Here is an 18,258-nt window from a genome sequence, read left to right on the forward strand (position 1 = left end):
CATCAGTCAGCTGTAGTGGTAGAGAGATAAACTTCAATTTCATCACATGGGAAAGATTGATGATAAATGAGAGGGGGCAAAGTGTGGAATCTTTTCCACACAGAAGTCAAAGATTGAAGAAAATGCAGCGGTTGCATTTAAATTGGAACCAGGAGACAGTAGATATGTTCAAAGACTTCAGAACGGACCATCAATTTAGACTGCATTGCTGTGTAACATTGGGACAATGTTGAATTATTTGAAAGCAAATAACTGGGAACTTCTGTAAAGGTCATGGAAACAACATGATTTGCCTCCAGTTTACCGAGAGGAATGCCTGGGATTTTTAGATAAATTCTGTGGCTGGAGGGACCCATGTTTTATCAGCCCTTGCCACTGGGGACAATAGAAAAACAATGCTTTTCCTGCTCCAGGCAGAATCTGCAGGGACAGAGAAAACCATAAGAACATAAGAACTAGGAGCAGGAGTCGGCCATCTGGCCCCTCGGGCCTGCTCCGCCATTCAATGAGATCATGGCTCATCTTTTGTGGACTCAGCTCCACTTTCCGGCCTAAACACTATAACCCTTAATCCCTTTATTCTTCAAAAAAAAACTATCTAGCTCTATCTTAAAAACATTTAATGAAGGAGCCTCAACTGCTTCACTGGGCAAGGAATTCCATAGATTCACAACCCTTTGGGTGAAGAAGTTCCTCCTAAACTCAGTCCTAAATCTACTTCCCCTTATTTTGAGGCTATGCCCCCTAGTTCTGCTTTCACCCGCCAGTCGAAACAACCTGCCCGTGTCTATCCTATCTATTCCCTTCATAATTTTATTTGTTTCTATAAGATCCCACCTCATCCTTCTAAATTCCAACAAGTACAGTCCCAGTCCACTCAACCTCTCCTCGTAATCCAACCCCTTCAGCTCTGGGATTAACCTAGTGAATCTCCTCTGCACACCCTCCAGTGCCAGTACGTCCTTTCTCAGGTAAGGAGACCAAAACTGAACACAATACTCGAGATGTGGCCTCACTAATACCTTATACAATTGCAGCATAACCTCCCTAGTCTTAAACTCCATCCCTCTAGCAATGAAGGACAAAATTCCATTTGCCTTCTTAATCACCTGTTGCACCTGTAAACCAATGTTTTGCGATCCATGCACTAGCACACCCAGGTCTCTGCACAGCAGCATGTTTTAATATTTTATCATTTAAATAATAATCCCCTTTGCTGTTATTCCTACCAAAATGGATAACCTCACATTTGTCAACATTGTATTCCATCTGCCAGACCCTAGCCCATTCACTTAACCGATCCAAATCCCTCTGCAGACTTCCGGTATCCTCTGCACTTTTTGCTTTACCACTCATCTGTGTTGTCTGCAAGCTTGGACACATTGCCCTTGGTCCCCAACTCCAAATCATCTATGTAAATTGTGAACAATTGTGGGCCCAACACTGATCCCTGACGGACACCACTAGCTACTGATTGCCAACCAGAGAAACACCCCTTAATCCCCACTCTTTGCTTCCTATTAATTAACCAATCCTCTATCCATGCTACTACTTTACCCTTAATGCCATCCATCTTTATCTTATGCAGCAACCTTTTGTGTGGCAACTTGTCAAAGGCTTTCTGGAAATCCAGATATACCACATCCATTGGCTCCCCATTATCTACCGCACTGGTAATGTCCTCAAAAAACTCCACTAAATTAGTTAGGTACGACCTGCCCTTTATGAACCCATGCTGTGTCTGCCCAATGGGACAATTTCCATCCAGATGCCTCGCTATTTCTTCCTTGATGATAGATTCCAGCATCTTCCCTACTACCGAAGTTAAGCTCACTGGCCTATAATTACCCGCTTTCTGCCTACCTCCTTTTTTAAACAGTGGTGTCACGTTTGCCAATTTCCAATCGGCCAGGACCACCCCAGAGTCTAGTGAATTTTGGTGAATTATCACTCGTGCATTTGCAATTTCCCTAGCCATCTCTTTTAGCACTCTGGGATGCATTCAATCAGGGCCAGGAGACTTGTCTAACTTTAGCCCCATTAGCTTGCCCATCACTACCTCCTTAGTGATAGCAATCATCTCAAGGTCCTCACCTGTCATAGTCTCATTTATATCAGTCACTTGCGTGTTATTTGTGTCTTCCACTGTGAAGACCGACCCAAAAAACCTGTTCAGTTCCTCAGCCATTTCCTCATCTCCCATTATTAAATCTCCCTTCTCATTCTCTAAAGGACCAATATTTACCTTAGCCACTCTTTTTTGTTTTATATATTTGTAGAAACTTTTACTATCTGTTTTTATATTCTGAGCAAGTTTACTCTCATAATCTATCTTACTCTTCTTTATAGCTTTTTTGGTAGCTTTCTGTTGCCCCCTAAAGATTTCCCAGTCCTCTAGTCTCCCACTAAGCTTTGCCACTTTGTATGCTTTTTCCGTCAATTTGATACTCTCCCTTATTTCCTTAGATATCCACGGTCGATTTTCCCTCTTTCTACCGCCCTTCCTTTTTGTTGGTATAAACCTTTGCTGAGCACTGTGAAAATTCGCTTGGAAGGTTCTCCACTGTTCCTCAACTGTTTCACCATAAAGTCTTTGCTCCCAGTCTACGTTAGCTAGTTCTTCTCTCATCCCATTGTAATCTCCTTTGTTTATGCACAAAACACTAGTGTTTGATTTTACTTTCTCACCCTCCATCTGTATTTTAAATTCCACCATATTGTGATCGCTTCTTCCGAGAGGATCCCTAACTATGAGATGATTAATCAATCCTGTCTCATTACACAGGATCAGATCTAGGACCGCTTGTTCCTTCGTAGGTTCCATTACATACTGTTTGAGGAAACTATCGTGGATACATTCTATAAACTCCTCCTCAAAGCTGCCTTGACCGACCTGGTTAAACCAATCGACATGTAGATTAAAATCCCCCATGATAACTGCTGTACCATTTCTACATGCATCAGTTATTTCTTTGCTTAATGCCTGCCCCACCATAACGTTACTATTTGGTGGCCTATAGACTACTCCTATCAGTTACTTTTTCGCCTTACTATTCCTGATTTCCACCCAAATTGATTCAACCTTATCCTCCACAGCACCGATGTCATCCCTTACTATTGCCCGGACGTCATCCTTAAATAACAGAGCTACACCACCTCCTTTACCATCCACTCTGTCCTTCCGAATAGTTTGATACCCTCAGGTATTTAACTCCCAGTCGTGACCATCCTTTAACCATGTTTCAGTAATGGCCACTAAATCATAGTCATTCATGATGATTTGCGCCATCAACTCATTTACCTTATACCGAATACTGCGAGCATTCAGGTAAAGTACACTTATGTTGGCTTTTATACCTCTGTTTTGAATCTTAACACCTCGATCAGTAACCTCTCCTAAGTTATATTTCCTCTTTACTTGTCTCCTAATTTTCCTCGTCGTTGAACCCATATCTTCATGTAACAACCTGCTTATGTAACAATCGCTTACCATTTACGTTTTTACTTCCCGTTTTATTCCTTTTAGTATTACTGGGCCTATTCACTGAGCTCCTCTCAGTCACTGTACCTTGTACTGTCGCCCTTTTTGATTTTTGACTATGGTTCTCTGCCTTACACTTTCCCCATTACTGTCTTGTTTTACTACCTTCCCACTTCCTGCATTGGTTCCCAACCCCTGCCACATTAGTTTAAACGATTGAGAGATGATCCAGAAATTGTAATTGTCAAACTAAATGAGCGTAGAACCAAAGAAATGAGGGGTGATGTGATCCTTTTCCAACTCTCTCTCAAAATTGGAGGCAGTCAGGGCTCATTGACATCTGATTATCTGCCTTCAATGAAAGTCATTCTGATCAGTCAATTAGCCAGCAGAGGTCAAACATCAGCTTCTGACTATGCTTATTGTGGACAAAGCCAATGTTTTAATCAGCCGATACTGAGAATTCAATGAAATGGACTATCCTTGAGTCATAAGATCTCAAAGTATCTGAATCTCCCTTTTAAGAGGTAAGAATTCATGAACCTGTGCCTTACCCAAAACGTGACAATATCCAAACTCAGCCAAGGCTAAAGGCTGAAGATTTGCAAGGCAGGGTTTAAAATGGCCATCCAAATTTTGGTCTATTTGAGTTGATGATGGGACTTTAGATCGCTCTGTGGGATTTTAAATAAAGCCTAACGTGATTTTGCTTTTCTCGGTGGGAATTCAGCTGTTGGAGTGGGCGGAGCTATAGAGGAGAGCGGTGAGTATTTAAACTAGCTGCTTCGCGGATTTGAGTCTTTTCGGCGGGAATTCAGCTGTTGGAGTGGGCGGAGCGGTGAGTATTTAAACTAGCTGCTTCGCGGATTCGAGTCTTTACGGCGGGAATTCAGCTGTTCGGAATGGGCGGAGCTGCTTCGCGGATTCGAGTCTTTTCGGCGGGAATTCAACTGTTGGAGTGGGCGGAGCTGCTTCAGGGATTAAACAGCGGCCACAGGGTGTTTGGGGATCAATTTCAAGAGTGACATCACAGCAAAGCATACCACCTGATTGGCTGGTAAGGAAAGTGCTCCAATTAGCAGTAGCTGGGAGAAATGTAACTCTTCTTGTGTTGGCAGATATTGTGATTGGTAAGTAAAATCTTTATTCCTTTCACTTATTCATTATTTGATATTATATTTGTAATCAGTTAAGGTGAAGTGTAAAAATGGCAGGAGATCCCAGACCCGTGTTATGCTCCTCATGCTCAATGTGGGAGCTCAGGGATGCGGCCGATGCCCCTGACTCCTTCATGTGCGGGAAGTGTGTCCAGCTGCAGCTCCTGTTAGACCGCATGACAGCTCTGGAGCTGCGGATGGACTCACTTTGAAGCATCCGCGATGCTGAGGAACTCGTGGATAGCACGTTCAGTGAGTTGGTCACACCGCAGATTAGGATTGGTGACGGAGACAGGGAATGGGTGACCAAAAGGCAGAGAAAGAGCAGGAACGCAGTGCAGGTGTCCCCTACGGTCATCACCCTCCAAAACAGATATACTTTTTTCAATACTGTTGTGGGAGATGACGCACCAGGGGAAGGCAGTAGTAGCCAGGCTCATGGCACCGTGGCTGGCTCTGCTGCACAGAAGGGCGGGAAAAAGACTGACAGGGCTATAGTGAGAGGGGATTCAATCGTAAGGGGAGTAGACAAGCGTTTCTGTGGTCGAAAACGAGACTCCCGAATGGTATGTTGCCTCCTGGGTGCACGGGTCAGGGATGTCTCAAATCGGCTGCAGGACATACTGAAGGGGGAGGGTGAACAGCCAGTTGTCGTGGTGCATATAGGCACCAACGATATAGGTAAAAAGCAACTAAAGCCAGTAAGGTGCTAGATAATAAATTCATTGTGACTAAGGGGAAGAGTAGACAGGTAAGAGATGATGAACGCAAAGGGACAGGTCGTCTGAGATGCATTTGTTTTAATGCAAGAAGTGCAGCAGGTAAAGCAGATGGACTTAGGGCTTGGATTAGTACCTGGGAATATGATGTTATTGGTATTATTGAGACTTGGTTGAGGGAAGGGCAAGATTGACAACTAAATATCCCAGGGTATAGATGCTTCAGGAAGGATAGAGAGGGAGGTTAAAGGGGTGGCGGAGTTCCATTACTGGTCAGAGATGATATCACAGCTGTGATTAAGGAGGGTATGATAGAGGATTCGAGCACTGATGCAATATGGGTAGAGCGAAGGAATAGGAAGGGTGCAGTAACATTGTTGGGACTTTACTACAGGCCTCCCAAAAGCGAGTGTGAAGTGGAGGTATAAATATGTAGACAGATTATAGAAAAATGTAGGAGCAATCGGGTGGTCGTAATGGGCGATTTTAACTTCCCCAATGTTGAATCGGACTCATGTTGTGTTGGAGGAGTAGATGGAGCAGAATTTGTAAAGAGCATCCAGAAGAGTTTTTTAGAGCAGTATGTAAATAGTCCAACTTGGGAGGGGGCCATACTGGACCAGGTATTGGGGAATGATCACGGCCACGTAGTTGAAGTTTTAGTCGGTGATTACTTTGGGAATAGCGATCACAATTCTGTAAGTTTTAGAATACTCATGGACAAAGATGAGAGTGGTCCTAAAGGAAGAGTGCTAAATTGGGGAAAGACCAAGTATACAACATTCGGCAGGAGCTAGGGAATGTGGATTGGGAGCAGCTGTTTAACGGTTAATCCACATTTGAAATGTGGGAGGCGTTTAAGGAAAGGATGATTAGAGTGCAGGACAGACATGTCCCTGTAAAAATGAGGGATAGAAATGGCAAGATTAGGGAACCATGTTTGACGGGTGGAATTGTGAGACTAGCTAAGATCAAAAAGGAAGCATACATAAGATCTAGGCGACTTAAAACTGATGAAGCTTTGGAGGAATATCGGGAAAGTAGGACAAATCTCAAACGCGCAATAAAGAGGGCTAAAAAGTGTCATGAAATATCTTTGGCTAACAGGGTTAAGGAAAATCCCAAAGCTTTTTATTCGTATATAAGTAACAAGAGGTAAAGGATTGGCCCACTCAAAGACAAAAGAGGGAATTTATGCGTGGAGTCAGAGGAAATGGGTGAGATTCTTAATGAGGACTTTGCATCGGTATTCACCAAGGAGAGGGACAGGACGGATGTTGAGGTTAGGGATGGATGTTTAAATACTCTAGGTCAAGTCGGCATAAGGAAGGGGGAAGCTTTGGGTATTCTAAAAGGCATTAAGGTGGACAAGTCCCCAGGTCCGGATGGGATCTATCCCAGGTTACTGAGGGAAGCGAGGGACGAAATAGCTGGGGCCTTAACAGATATCTTTGCAGCATCCTTGAGCATGGGTGAGGTCCTGGAGGACTAGAGAATTGCTAATGTTGTCCCTTTGTTTAAGAAGGGTAGCAGGGATAATCCAGGGAATTATAGACCTGTGAGCTTGACGTCAGTGGTAGGCAAACTATTGGAGAAGATACTGAGGGATAGGATCTACTCACATTTGGAAGGAAATAGACTTATCGGTGATAGGCAGCATGGTTTTGTGCAGGGAAGGTTATGTCTTACAAACCTAATAGAATTCTTTGAGAAAGTAACAAAGTTAATTGATGAGGGAAGGGTAGTAGATGTCATATATATGGACTTCAGTAAGGCGTTTGATAAGGTTTCCCATGGCAGGTTGATGGAAAAAGTGAAGTCGCATGGGGTTCAGGGTGTACTAGCTAGATGGATAAAGAACTGGCTGGGCAACAGGAGACAGAGAGTAGTGGTGGAAGGGAGTTCTCAAAATGGAGAAGGATGACTAGTGGTGCTCCGCAGGGATCCGTGCTCAGACCACTGTTGTTTGTGATATACATAAATGATCTGGGCGAAGGTATAGGTGGTCTGATTAGCAAGTTTGCAGATGATACTAAGATTGGTGGAGTTGCAGATAGTGAGTGGGACTGTCAGAGAATACAGCAAAATATAGATAGATTGGAGAGTTGGGCAGAGAAATGGCAGATAGAGTTCAATCCAGGCAAATGCGAGGTGATGCATTTTGGAAGATCCAATTCAAGACTGGACTATATGGTCAATGGAAGAGTCCTGGGGAAAATTGATGTACAGAGAGATCTGGGAGTTCAGGTCCATTGTACCCTGAAGGTGGCAATGCAGGTCGATAGAGTGGTGAAGAAGGCATACAGCATGCTTGCCTTCATCGGACAGGGTATTGAATACAAGAGTCGGCAGGTCATGTTACAGTTGTATGGGACTTTGGTTAGGCCACATTTGGAATACTGCGTGCAGTTCTGGTCGCCACATTACCAGAAGGATGTGAATGCTTTGGAGAGGGTGCAGAGGAGGTTTATCAGGATGTTGCCTGATATGGAGGGTGCTAGCTATGAAGAAATGTTGAGTAGATTAGGATTGTTTTTGTTGGAAAGACAGAGGTTGAGGGGGGACCCGATTAAGGTCTGCAAAGTTATCAGAGGTATGGACAGGGAGGATAGCAACAAGCTTTTTCCAAGAGTGGGGGTGTCAATTACAAGGGGTCACGATTTCAAGGTGAGAGGGGGAACGTTTAAGGGAGATGTGCGTGGAAAGTTTTTTACGCAGAGGGTGGTGGGTGCCTGGAAAGCTTTGCCAGCGGAGGTGGTAGAGGCGGGCATGATAGCATCATTTAAGATGCATCTAGACGGGTATATGAACGGGCGGGGAACAAAGGGAAGTGGACCCTTGGGAAATAGGCGACAGGTTTAGATAAAGAATCTGGATTGGCGCAGGCTGGGAAGGCCGAAGGGCCTGTTCCTGTGCTGTAATTTTCTTTGTTCTTTGTGATGAAAAAAACAAGGTCTCTCTGGACGAGTATTCAATTCAGATGCCTTCAGAGAAAGCCATTTCTATTATTGATCTCTGATCACGTCCAAAGCAATAATCTGTGCTTATTTTCCATCCAAGCACAAGATATGGGCATCATCTGCAAAGCCAGCACATATTACCACCATCTGCAAAGCCAGCATATATTACCCATTCCCAATTGCCCTTGAGAAGGTGGTGAGCTGCCTCTTGACCAATCAGGAGATAATGAGACACTTCAGAGGAGTGTTAATCACATTGGTGTGGGTTTAGAATCAGATACAAGTCAGATTCGCTAAGGATGGCCGATTTACCTCCGTTAAGTGCAGTAACAAACCGGATGGCATCTTTCCTGTCTCAGTAACAATGGGGTTATTGTATTGAAGGGCATCAATGAAACTTGAATTAAGATGGGGAGATGATCTGAAGATCTAAAGAACTCAAAAACTGCATCACATGAAGCAATACTGAAGCTGAGTTGGCTACTGCTTGAGGAAGAGCAATGTGTCTTCAGCTGGCATCAGTGCTCAACACTCAGCTTAAACCTTGCCCTTTTTTGGGAGATGTTTGGAAGAGCTTTCTTTCAGCAGTTGAGACAGAGATGAACTTCAGAAAGCAATGAAGTCATCCAACACCTAATAGGCTGCTTGTCAGAATCTGACACTGACTGGGCGAGTTAAATGGGAGTCCTTCAACTAACTATGAAAACAACTCTAATCAACAGATCTCGACAGAAGCACTTTACATAAAAAGAAACAATTTGCTCCAAAACTGAACGTTGGATGCTGATAACTCCAGAACTCAACCAGTCGGCAGTCTTTGGCGTGTTTAATTGCACCATCGTCCTCCGCCTGAGCTGCACTATCTTGGCTCCATTCTCATCAACCTACCTGTAGCCAGTGAATCATTTGTTCCCCTTCCTGTTCCTTTGGTGTTACCTCAGGACTCCCCCAAGGATCTGTCGGCTCCCAAGGATCCTCCAAGTTCATGGTCACCTCCTATTTCTCATCACCAGGCTGTCCCTCACTGATATAATCTGAAAATACTGCATCATTGTTAATGTGTACCAACAAAAACCGTCGCTGTCTCACCACCACATCTCTCAATCCTTGACCGTTACTAAATTATCAGGCTGCTTGTCCCGACATACAGCATTGGGGAAGCAGAAATTTCCTTCAATTAAATCTGGGAATTTAGAAATTATGGTCTCTGGTCCCCACCAAAAATGCCATTCCCTAGTTACGAACTGTTACCTTGGCGTCATATTTAACCAAAAAGAGCTTCCGGCCTCATATCTGCGTCATCAAAGACCACCCATTTCTATCTTTGTACATTGCTCAACTCTGCCTCTACCTTTGCACATTTGCTGCTGAAACCGTCATTCATGCTTTTATTAACTCGAGACTAGGAAAGATGTGAATGCACTGGAGAGTGCAGAAGAGGTTTACAAGAGTGGTTCCAGGGATGAGAAACGTCAGTTATATGGGAATAGATTAGAGAGATCGGTCCTGTTCTCCTTTGAGAGAAGGCTGAGAGGAGATTTGATAGAAATATTCCAAATCATGAGGGGGCTGGACAGGGAGATGGGGAGAAACTGTTCCCCTCGTAAAATGATCAAGAAGGAGAGGCTACAGATTTGATGTGATTTGCAAAAGAAGCAAATGTGATGTGAGAAAAATCCTTTTCACACAACGTGTGTTGTGGGTCTGGAATGCACCGCCTGGAAGTGCAGTGGAGGCAGCTTCAAGGGGGCATTAGGTTACATGAATAGAAACAATATGCAGGGATATGGGGAAAAGACAGGGGAATGGCGCTTGCCTGGATAGCCGGAGCAGGCACGATGGACCAAATGGCCACCTCCTGCATCGTAACGATTCTGTGAAACGCTACATGAGAAATGTATTAGAATAGTTTCTTCCAATTGTTCTCTTCCCTACTGTTGTGATCGAGATTGAAAATTAGCAGTGTGCGAATCTGTCATCACTTTCTTGTACTCAACTTCCTTTCCATCTCTCATCATGTGATCATAATAATCATGGGCTTCAGAGGGGCTATTGGGTTACGGGGTAGGGTGGAAGTGAGGGCTTAAGTGGGTCGGTGCAGACTTGATGGGCTGAATGGCCTCCTTCTGCACTGTACGTTCTATGTTCACTACTCCAATACACAACTGGTCAGTCTCTCACATGGGCGGCAGGGCAGCACAGTGGTTAGCAATGCTGCTTCACAGTGCCAGGGTCCCAGGCTCGAATCCCGGCTTGGGTTACGGCCTGTGTGGAGTCTGCACGTTCTCCCCGTGTCTGCGTGTGTTTTCTCCGGGTGCTCTGGTTTCCTCCCACAAGTCCTGAAAGACGTGCTGCTAGGTGAATTGGACATTCTGAATTCTCCCTCAGTGTACCCGAACAGGCGCCGGAATGTGGCGACTAGGGGCTTTTCATACTAACATTATTGCAGTGTTAATGTAAGCCTACTTGTGACACTAAAGGTTATTATTATTATTATTACATTCTACCCTCCATCATCCAAAACTCTGCTGCCCCTGTGCTAATTCGCACCAAGTCCTGTTCACCTTCCCGTCTCTGCACACTGGCCTATACTGGCTCCCAGTTAAGCAACACCCACGGCAGCCTTTACGCCCACTTCCGGGGCCGATTCTCCCCCCGGGCGGGGCTAGGAGCGCGGCCCCGTGCGTCACGGCCTTGCCGACGGTCGTCAAGGCCGCACATCAAGCGTCACGCCGGCTGACGCGGCCGATGACGTCGGCCGCGCATGCGCAGGTTGGACAACGCCAACCCGCGCATGGGCAGTTGCCGTCTTTTCCCTCAGTCGCCCCGCAAGACGTGGCGGCTTGATCTTGCGGGGCGGCGGAGGGAAAAGAGTGCATCCGTTACGGACACACGGCCCGCGATTGGTGGGCACCGATCATGGGCCTATGCCCCCCTTGGCACGGCCGTGGTACTGCCGTGCCAGTCGGGCCCCCAGATACCCCAAACGGGCATCTGGCACCCATTTCACGACGGCAGCGAGCAGGTGTGTTTGCTGCCGTGTTGAAACGGGCGTGAAGGCCCGGCCGCTCAGCCCATCGGCCTCGGAGAATCGCTGTTCGCCGTAAAAAACGGCGAGCGGCGATTCATGGCGTGGGTCGGGCGTGGGGGAGGGGAGAATAGTGGGAGGGCGTGAAAAATGTCGGGAGGCCCTCCCACTATTCTCCCACCCGGCGTGGGGGGCGGAGAATCGCGCCCCTTAAATTTAAAATTTGCATCCTCGATTTCAAAGCCCTCCATGGCCTCATCATCGCTATTTCACAACGCTCCGAGACCTCGGCACTCTTCTAATTCTGGCCTCTTGAGTACCCCGGATTTTAATCACACCACCATCAAAAGCCATTAAAGCCAGTTTTCTTGGCTTGAAGCTCTGCAAGTTTCTCCGTAATCTCTCTGCCTTTATTTCCTTCATAAAGACAGATCATCCGCCTTAATATTCCATGTGGCTCAGTGTGAAATTTTGCTTCTTGCTGCAAAGTGACCTGGGACGTTCACATGAGTTGTTGTTAGAACAATACTTTTACAAAAATTATCAAGTGGCTTTCTCAGAAAACTGTCAGCCTCTTGTTACTTAGTAAACCATGAAAAATCTCTGCGATACACTTCGATTTTGTATTCACAAGACAGGAATATATGAACTTTAAAACTTGTCGGTCAAGGGTAGACTCTAATATATTCACCACCTGCGGTGCTGTACTCTGGGAAATACAGTTTACTATTTTCAATAAGCTAAAACAGCTCTGTTGTAACACATGTGCAATAAAAACTTCTCTAAGGAATGTTATAATTGTTTCCTGCACCTTCTTTAATGACTGCTCAATCTTTCCTTTTGTCTTGGTCTTGGGCGTGCTGCATTTCACTCCTTCATCTCCAGTAAGTCTGAGAAGAAGTTCTGATTGGAATGAATAATAAAATGTCATTAGAATCCCCTTTGAAACAGAATTATTTTCACAAAAAAAAGGATATTCCTCCTTACAAATAATTAGTGTCTCTTTAGGTTAGTCGTTTCCTTGGTTAAGAAAAATGCAAGTTAAAATTATAGTTGTGTCTTTAAGAGGAATGGAAAGGTTTAAAGGATCAAATGCTCATTAATTGAATGGAATAAAATGATGAGCTGTTTCAGTGAAATGTACCAACGTGCAGTGCAGTCAATTTAGAGGTTCCGATAGTGCTAAGCATCGAAAATTCCTTCAGATCAATACAATTGTAAATCTGAAGCAAATCCTGCCTCACAAAAACCGTTCTGTATAGTACGATAATTGATGTGAGTACACAATAGTTTTGACTATTTTTACAATCAAAAAATTTCAAAAGAGAAAAAAACATGGGGCGGGATTCTCCGCTGCCTGATGGCGAAATCGTAATCGGCAATCGGGCGGAGAATTGATTCCGACGCTGGAATCGGGGCTGGTGCCGGTTTGCGATTCTCCGCCCCCTCCAAACCGGCGTCATCGTGACACGCCTGATCGGCCGCCCCACTCGCAATGCTCCGCCCCCGATGGGCCGAGTTCCTGACGATGCGGGATGTGTGGACTGAGCCAGTGTACCGGCTGCAGCCTGTGTCCAGGGCCGCAACACTTGGCCGGGATCCATCTGTCAGGGCAGTGGACGAGGAGTAGCCAGGGAGTGGCCGATGGAGTCGCGGTCGGCGCGATAGGCTTAGCGCATGGCCGACGCCATGTTGTATCTGATTGTCCGGCCAATTTCAGCGCGGTTGGCGGGTGTTTCCGTCGGCGCCGGCGCTGGCCCCTCACCGGTACCAGAATCGGTGTGGGGTCAGCCTAAATTTCCTGTGGTGAAAGTCGATACATTCTGCACTGGGTCAGTACTTTAGTCTCCAGAGCGGAGAATCCAGCCCATGGTCAGGGAATCAGGAATTTAAGAATCAGAAGCAACATAAGGAAAATCAGTTTAAAGCAATGAATGGTTAGGATCTAGGAATACACTGCCTGAGGGGATCGTGGAATAAGAAATTGGAAAAGTAGCTGAAGGAGAAAATAATTGCAGAGTTCTGGAGCAAGAGCCAAAGAGGTGGACAAACTAACTGGACTATTATCCAAAAGAGCATCACAGACTCTGAAAGGCCTCCTTCTCTGACGGTACGGTAGCACAGTGGTTAGCGCTGCTGCCTAACAGAGTCAGGGACCCGGGTTCAATTCCGGCCTCGGGTGATTGTCTGTGTGGAGTTTGCACGATTTCGTGGGTTTCCTCCCACAATCCAAAGATATGCCGGTTAGGTAGATTGGCTATGCTGAATTACCCCTTAGTTTCCAGGGATGTGCAGATTATATGTTGGCGATAGGGCAGGAGAGTGGGCCGAGGTAGGGTGCTCTTATGGAGGGTTGGTGCAGGCTCGCTGAGCTAAATGGCCTCCTTCTGCACATCAAGGATTCTAAAGATTGCGCCAAAATATTCTATAATTCTACACTCAAGAACTATTATTACTAAAATAGTTCTTCACTAATTATTTTAACTAGTATAGCAAGGGGGTGGGAATCAGAGCAGCAGGCAAGCAAGTGTAGAGACTGGGGAAGAGCGACTAAGACAAATATCACAAAGAGGGAGAGCAGGCTGTGGGAGGTCGCTGAGCTCAGTGGGTCTGGAGGTCTGCGGTCCGTTTGCTGTAACGCAAGAATTATAACAAAGAACAAAGAAAATTACAGCACAGGAACAGGCCCTTCGGCCCTCCCAGCCTGCGCCGATCCAGATCCTTTATCTAAACCTGTCGCCTATTTTCCAAGGATCTACTTCCCTCTGTTCCCCGCCCATTCATATATCTGTCTAGATGCATCTTAAATGATGCTATCGTGCCTGCCTCTACCACCTCCGCTGGCAAAGCATACCAGGCACCCACCACCCTCTGCGTAAAACACTTTCCACGCACATCTCCCTTAAACTTTCCCCCTCTCACCTTGAAATCGTGACCCCTTGTAACTGACACCCCCACTCTTGGAAAAAGCTTGTTGCTATCCACCCTGTCCATACCTCTGATCATTTTGTCGACCTCAATCAGGTCCCCCTTCAACCTCCGTCTTTCCAACAAAAACAATCCTAATCTACTGTAGTACTGTATTTAGCTTTTGAATACTGTATTTAGCTTTCACATTTATAGTGGAAATCTAGTGCTAGAAAACATATAGTTAACAGTAACTTTTTTTTTAAAAAATGTTTTAATTTAATTTGCTAATTAATTGACGTAATGTCAATTAGAGGGGTGCAGTGCTCTGACTGTGAGATGTGGCAGGTCCGGGAGGCTTCCGGCGTCCTAGATGGCTTCATCTGCAGAAAGTGCACCCAACTGGAGCTCCTCACAGACCGCATGGTTCGGTTGGAGCAGCAGTTGGATGCACTTAGGAGCATGCAGGTGGCGGAAAGCGTCAAAGATAGCAGTTATATAGATGTGGTCACACCCAAGGTGTAGCAGAGAAATGGGTGACCATCAGAAGGGGCAGGCAGTCAGTGCAGGAATCCCCTGTGGTTGTCCCCCTCTCGAACAGGTATATCCCTTTGGATACTGTCGGGGGGGGGAATAGCCTATCAGGGAAAACAGCAGCAGCCAGAGCAGTGGCACCACGCCTGGCTCTGATGTTCAGAAGGGAGGGTCAAAGCGCAAAAGAGCAATAGTCATAGGGGACTCTATAGTCAGGGGCACAGACGTGAAAGAGACTCCAGGATGGTATGTTGCCTCCCTGGTGCCAGGGTCCAGGATGTCTCTGAACGAGTAGCGGGCATCCGGAAGGGGGAGGGCAAACAGGCAGAGGTTGTTGTACATATTGGTACTAACGACATAGGCAGGAAGGGGTATGAGGTCCTGCAGCAGCAGTTCAGGGAGCTAGGCAGAAAGTTAAAAGACAGGACCTCTAGGGTTGTAATCTCGGGATTACTCCCTGTGCCACATGCCAGAGAGGCTAGAAATAGGAAGATAGAGCAGCTAAACACGTGGCTAAACAGCTGGTGTAGGAGGGAGGGTTTCCATTATCTGGACCACTGGGAGCTCTTCAGGGGGCAGGTGTGACCTGTATAAGGACGGGTTGCATCTAAACTGGAGAGGCATAAATATCCTGGCCGCGAGGTTTGCTAGTGTCACACGGGAGGGTTTAAACTAGTATGGCAGGGGGGTGGGTACCTAGCAATAGGTCACAAGGTGAAAGCATTGAGGGAGAACTAGGAATAGGGCCAGAATGGCTCTGAGGAAGAGCAGACAGGGAGATGTTGCTGAACACAGCGGGTCTGGTGGCCTGAAGTGCATATGTTTTAATGCAAGAAGTATTACGGGTAAGGCAGATGAACTTAGAGCTTGGATTAGTACTTGGAACTATGATGTTGTTGCCATTACAGAGATCTGGTTGAGAGAAGGACAGGATTGGCAGCTAAACGTTCCAGGTTTTACATGTTTCAGGTGGGATAGAGGGGGATGTAAAAGGGGTGGCGGAGTTGTGCTGCTGGTTAGGGAGAATATCACAGCTGTACTACGGGAAGACACCTCAGAGGGCAGCGAGGCTATATGGGTAGAGATCAGGAATAAGAAGGGTGCAGTCACAATGTTGGGGGTTTACTACAGGTCACCCAACAGCCAGCAGGAGATAGAGGAGCAGATACGTAGACAGATTTTGGAAACGAGTAAAAACAACAGGGCTGTTGTGATGGGAGATTTCAACTTCCCCAATATTGACTGGGACTCACTTAGTGCTAGGGGCTTAGACGGGGCAGAGTTTGTAAGGCGCATCCAGGAGGGCTTCTTAAAACAATATGTAGATAGACCAACTAGGGAAGGGGCTGTACTGGACCTGGTATTGGGGAATGAGCCCGGCCAGTGGTAGAAGTTTCAGCTGGGGAGCATTTCGGGAACAGTGACCAGAATTCAGTAGGTTTTAAAGTGCTGATGGACAAGGATAAGAGTGGTCCTGGGGTGAATGTGCTAAATTGGGGGAAGGCTAATTATAACAATATTAGGCGGGAACTGAAGAATCTAGATTGGGGGAGGATGTTTGAGGGTAAATCAACATCTGACATGTGGGAGGCTTTCAAACGTCAGTTGAAAGGAATTCAGGACCGGCATATTCCTGTGAGGAAGAAGGATAAATACGGCAAATTTCAGGAACCTTGGATAACGAGAGATACTGTAGGACTCGTCAAAAAGAAAAAGGAGGCATTTGTCAGGGCTAGAAGGCTGGGAACAGATGAAGCCTGTGTGGAATATCAGGAAAGTAGGAAGGAACTTAAGCAAGGAGTCAGGAGGGCTAGAAGAGGTCACAAAAAGTCATTGGCAAATAGGGTTAAGGAAAATACCAAGGCTTTTTACACGTACATAAAAAGCAAGGGGGTAGCCAGGTAAAGGGTTGGCCCACTGAAGGATAGGCAAGGGAATCTATGTGTGGAGCCAGAGGAAATGGGCGAGGTACTAAATGAATACTTTGCATCAGTATTCACCAAAGAGAAGGAATTGGTGGATGTTGAGTCTGGAGAAGGGTGTGTAGATAGCCTGGGTCACATTGAGATCCAAAAAGACGAGGTGTTGGACGTCTTGAAAAATATTAAGGTAGATAAGTCCCCAGGGCTGGATGGGATCTACCCTAGAATACTGAAGGAGGCTAGAGAGGAAATTGCTGAGGCCTTCACAGAAATCTTTGGATCCTCACTGTCTTCAGATGATGTCCCAGAGGGCTGGAGAATAGCCAATGTTGTTCCTTTTTTTAAGAAGGGTAGCAAGGATAAACCAGGGAACTACAGGCCGGTGAGTCTTATGTCAGTGGTAGGGAAATTACTGGAGAGAATTCTTCGAGACAGGATCTACTCCCATTTGGAAGCAAATGGACGTATTAATGAGAGGCAGCATGGTTTTTTGAAGGGGAGGTCGTGTCTCACTAACTTGATAGAGTTTTTCGAAGAGGTCACAAAAATGATTGATGCAGGTAGGGCAGTGGATGTTGTCTATATGAACTTCAATAAGACCTTTGACATGGTCCCTCATGGCAGACTAGTACGAAAGGTGAAGTCATACGGGATCAGGGGTGAGCTGGCAAGGTTGATACAGAACTGGCTAGGTCATAGAAGGCAGAGAGTAACAATGGAAGGGTGCTTTTCGAATTGGAGGGCTGTGACTAGTGGTGTTCCGCAGGGATCAGTGCTGGTACCTTTGCTGTTTGTAGTATATGTAAATTATTTGGAGGAAAATGTATAAATGATTTGTAGGTCTGATTAGTAAGTTTGCAGACGACACAAAGGTTGGTGGAATTGCGGATAGCGATGAGGACTGTCAGAGGATACAGCAGGATTTAGATTGTTTGGAGACTTGGATGGAGAGATGGCAGATGGAGTTTAATCCGGACTAATGTGAGGTAATGCATTTTGGAAGGTCTAATACAGGTAAGGAATATACAGTGAATGGTAGAACCCTCAAGAGTATTGAAAGTCAGAGAGTTCTAGGTGTACAGGTCCACAGGTCACTGAAAGGGGCAACACAGGTGGAGAAGGTAGTCAAGAAGGCATACGGCATGCTTCCCTTCATTGGCCGGGGCATTGAGTATAAGAATTGGCAAGTCATGTTGCAGTTGTATAGAACCTTAGTTGGGCCACACTTGGAGTATAGTTTTCAATTCTGGTCGCCACACTACCAGAAGGATGTGGAGGCTTTAGAGAGGGTGCAGAAGAGATTTACCAGGATGTTGCCTGGTATGGAGGGCATTAGCTATGAGGAGCGGTTGAAGAAACTTGGTTTGTTCTCACTGGAACGAAGGAGGTTGAGGGGCAACCTGATAGAGGTCTACAAAATTATATGGGGCATAGACAGAGCGAATAGTCAGAGGCTTTTCCCCAGGGTAGAGGGGTCAATTACTAGGGGGCATAGGTTTAAGGATTTCGAGGGGCAAGGTTTAGAGGAGATGTACGAGGCACGTTTTTTA

At 45.9% G+C, this 18,258-nt stretch overlaps 1 protein-coding gene across 1 annotated transcript in view; it reads right to left on the reverse strand.

The window, feature by feature from the left end:
* cntln (centlein, centrosomal protein) overlaps positions 1–18,258 on the reverse strand; it is a 578,849-nt gene that overhangs the window by 267,422 nt on the left and 293,169 nt on the right. The window contains 1 exon segment of the mRNA XM_038803995.1: positions 12,157–12,248. Coding sequence (XP_038659923.1) covers positions 12,157–12,248 — 92 coding nt within the window.

Source organism: Scyliorhinus canicula, chromosome 8, assembly GCF_902713615.1.
Source record: "Scyliorhinus canicula chromosome 8, sScyCan1.1, whole genome shotgun sequence".
Taxonomy (NCBI): Eukaryota; Metazoa; Chordata; class Chondrichthyes; order Carcharhiniformes; family Scyliorhinidae; genus Scyliorhinus; species Scyliorhinus canicula.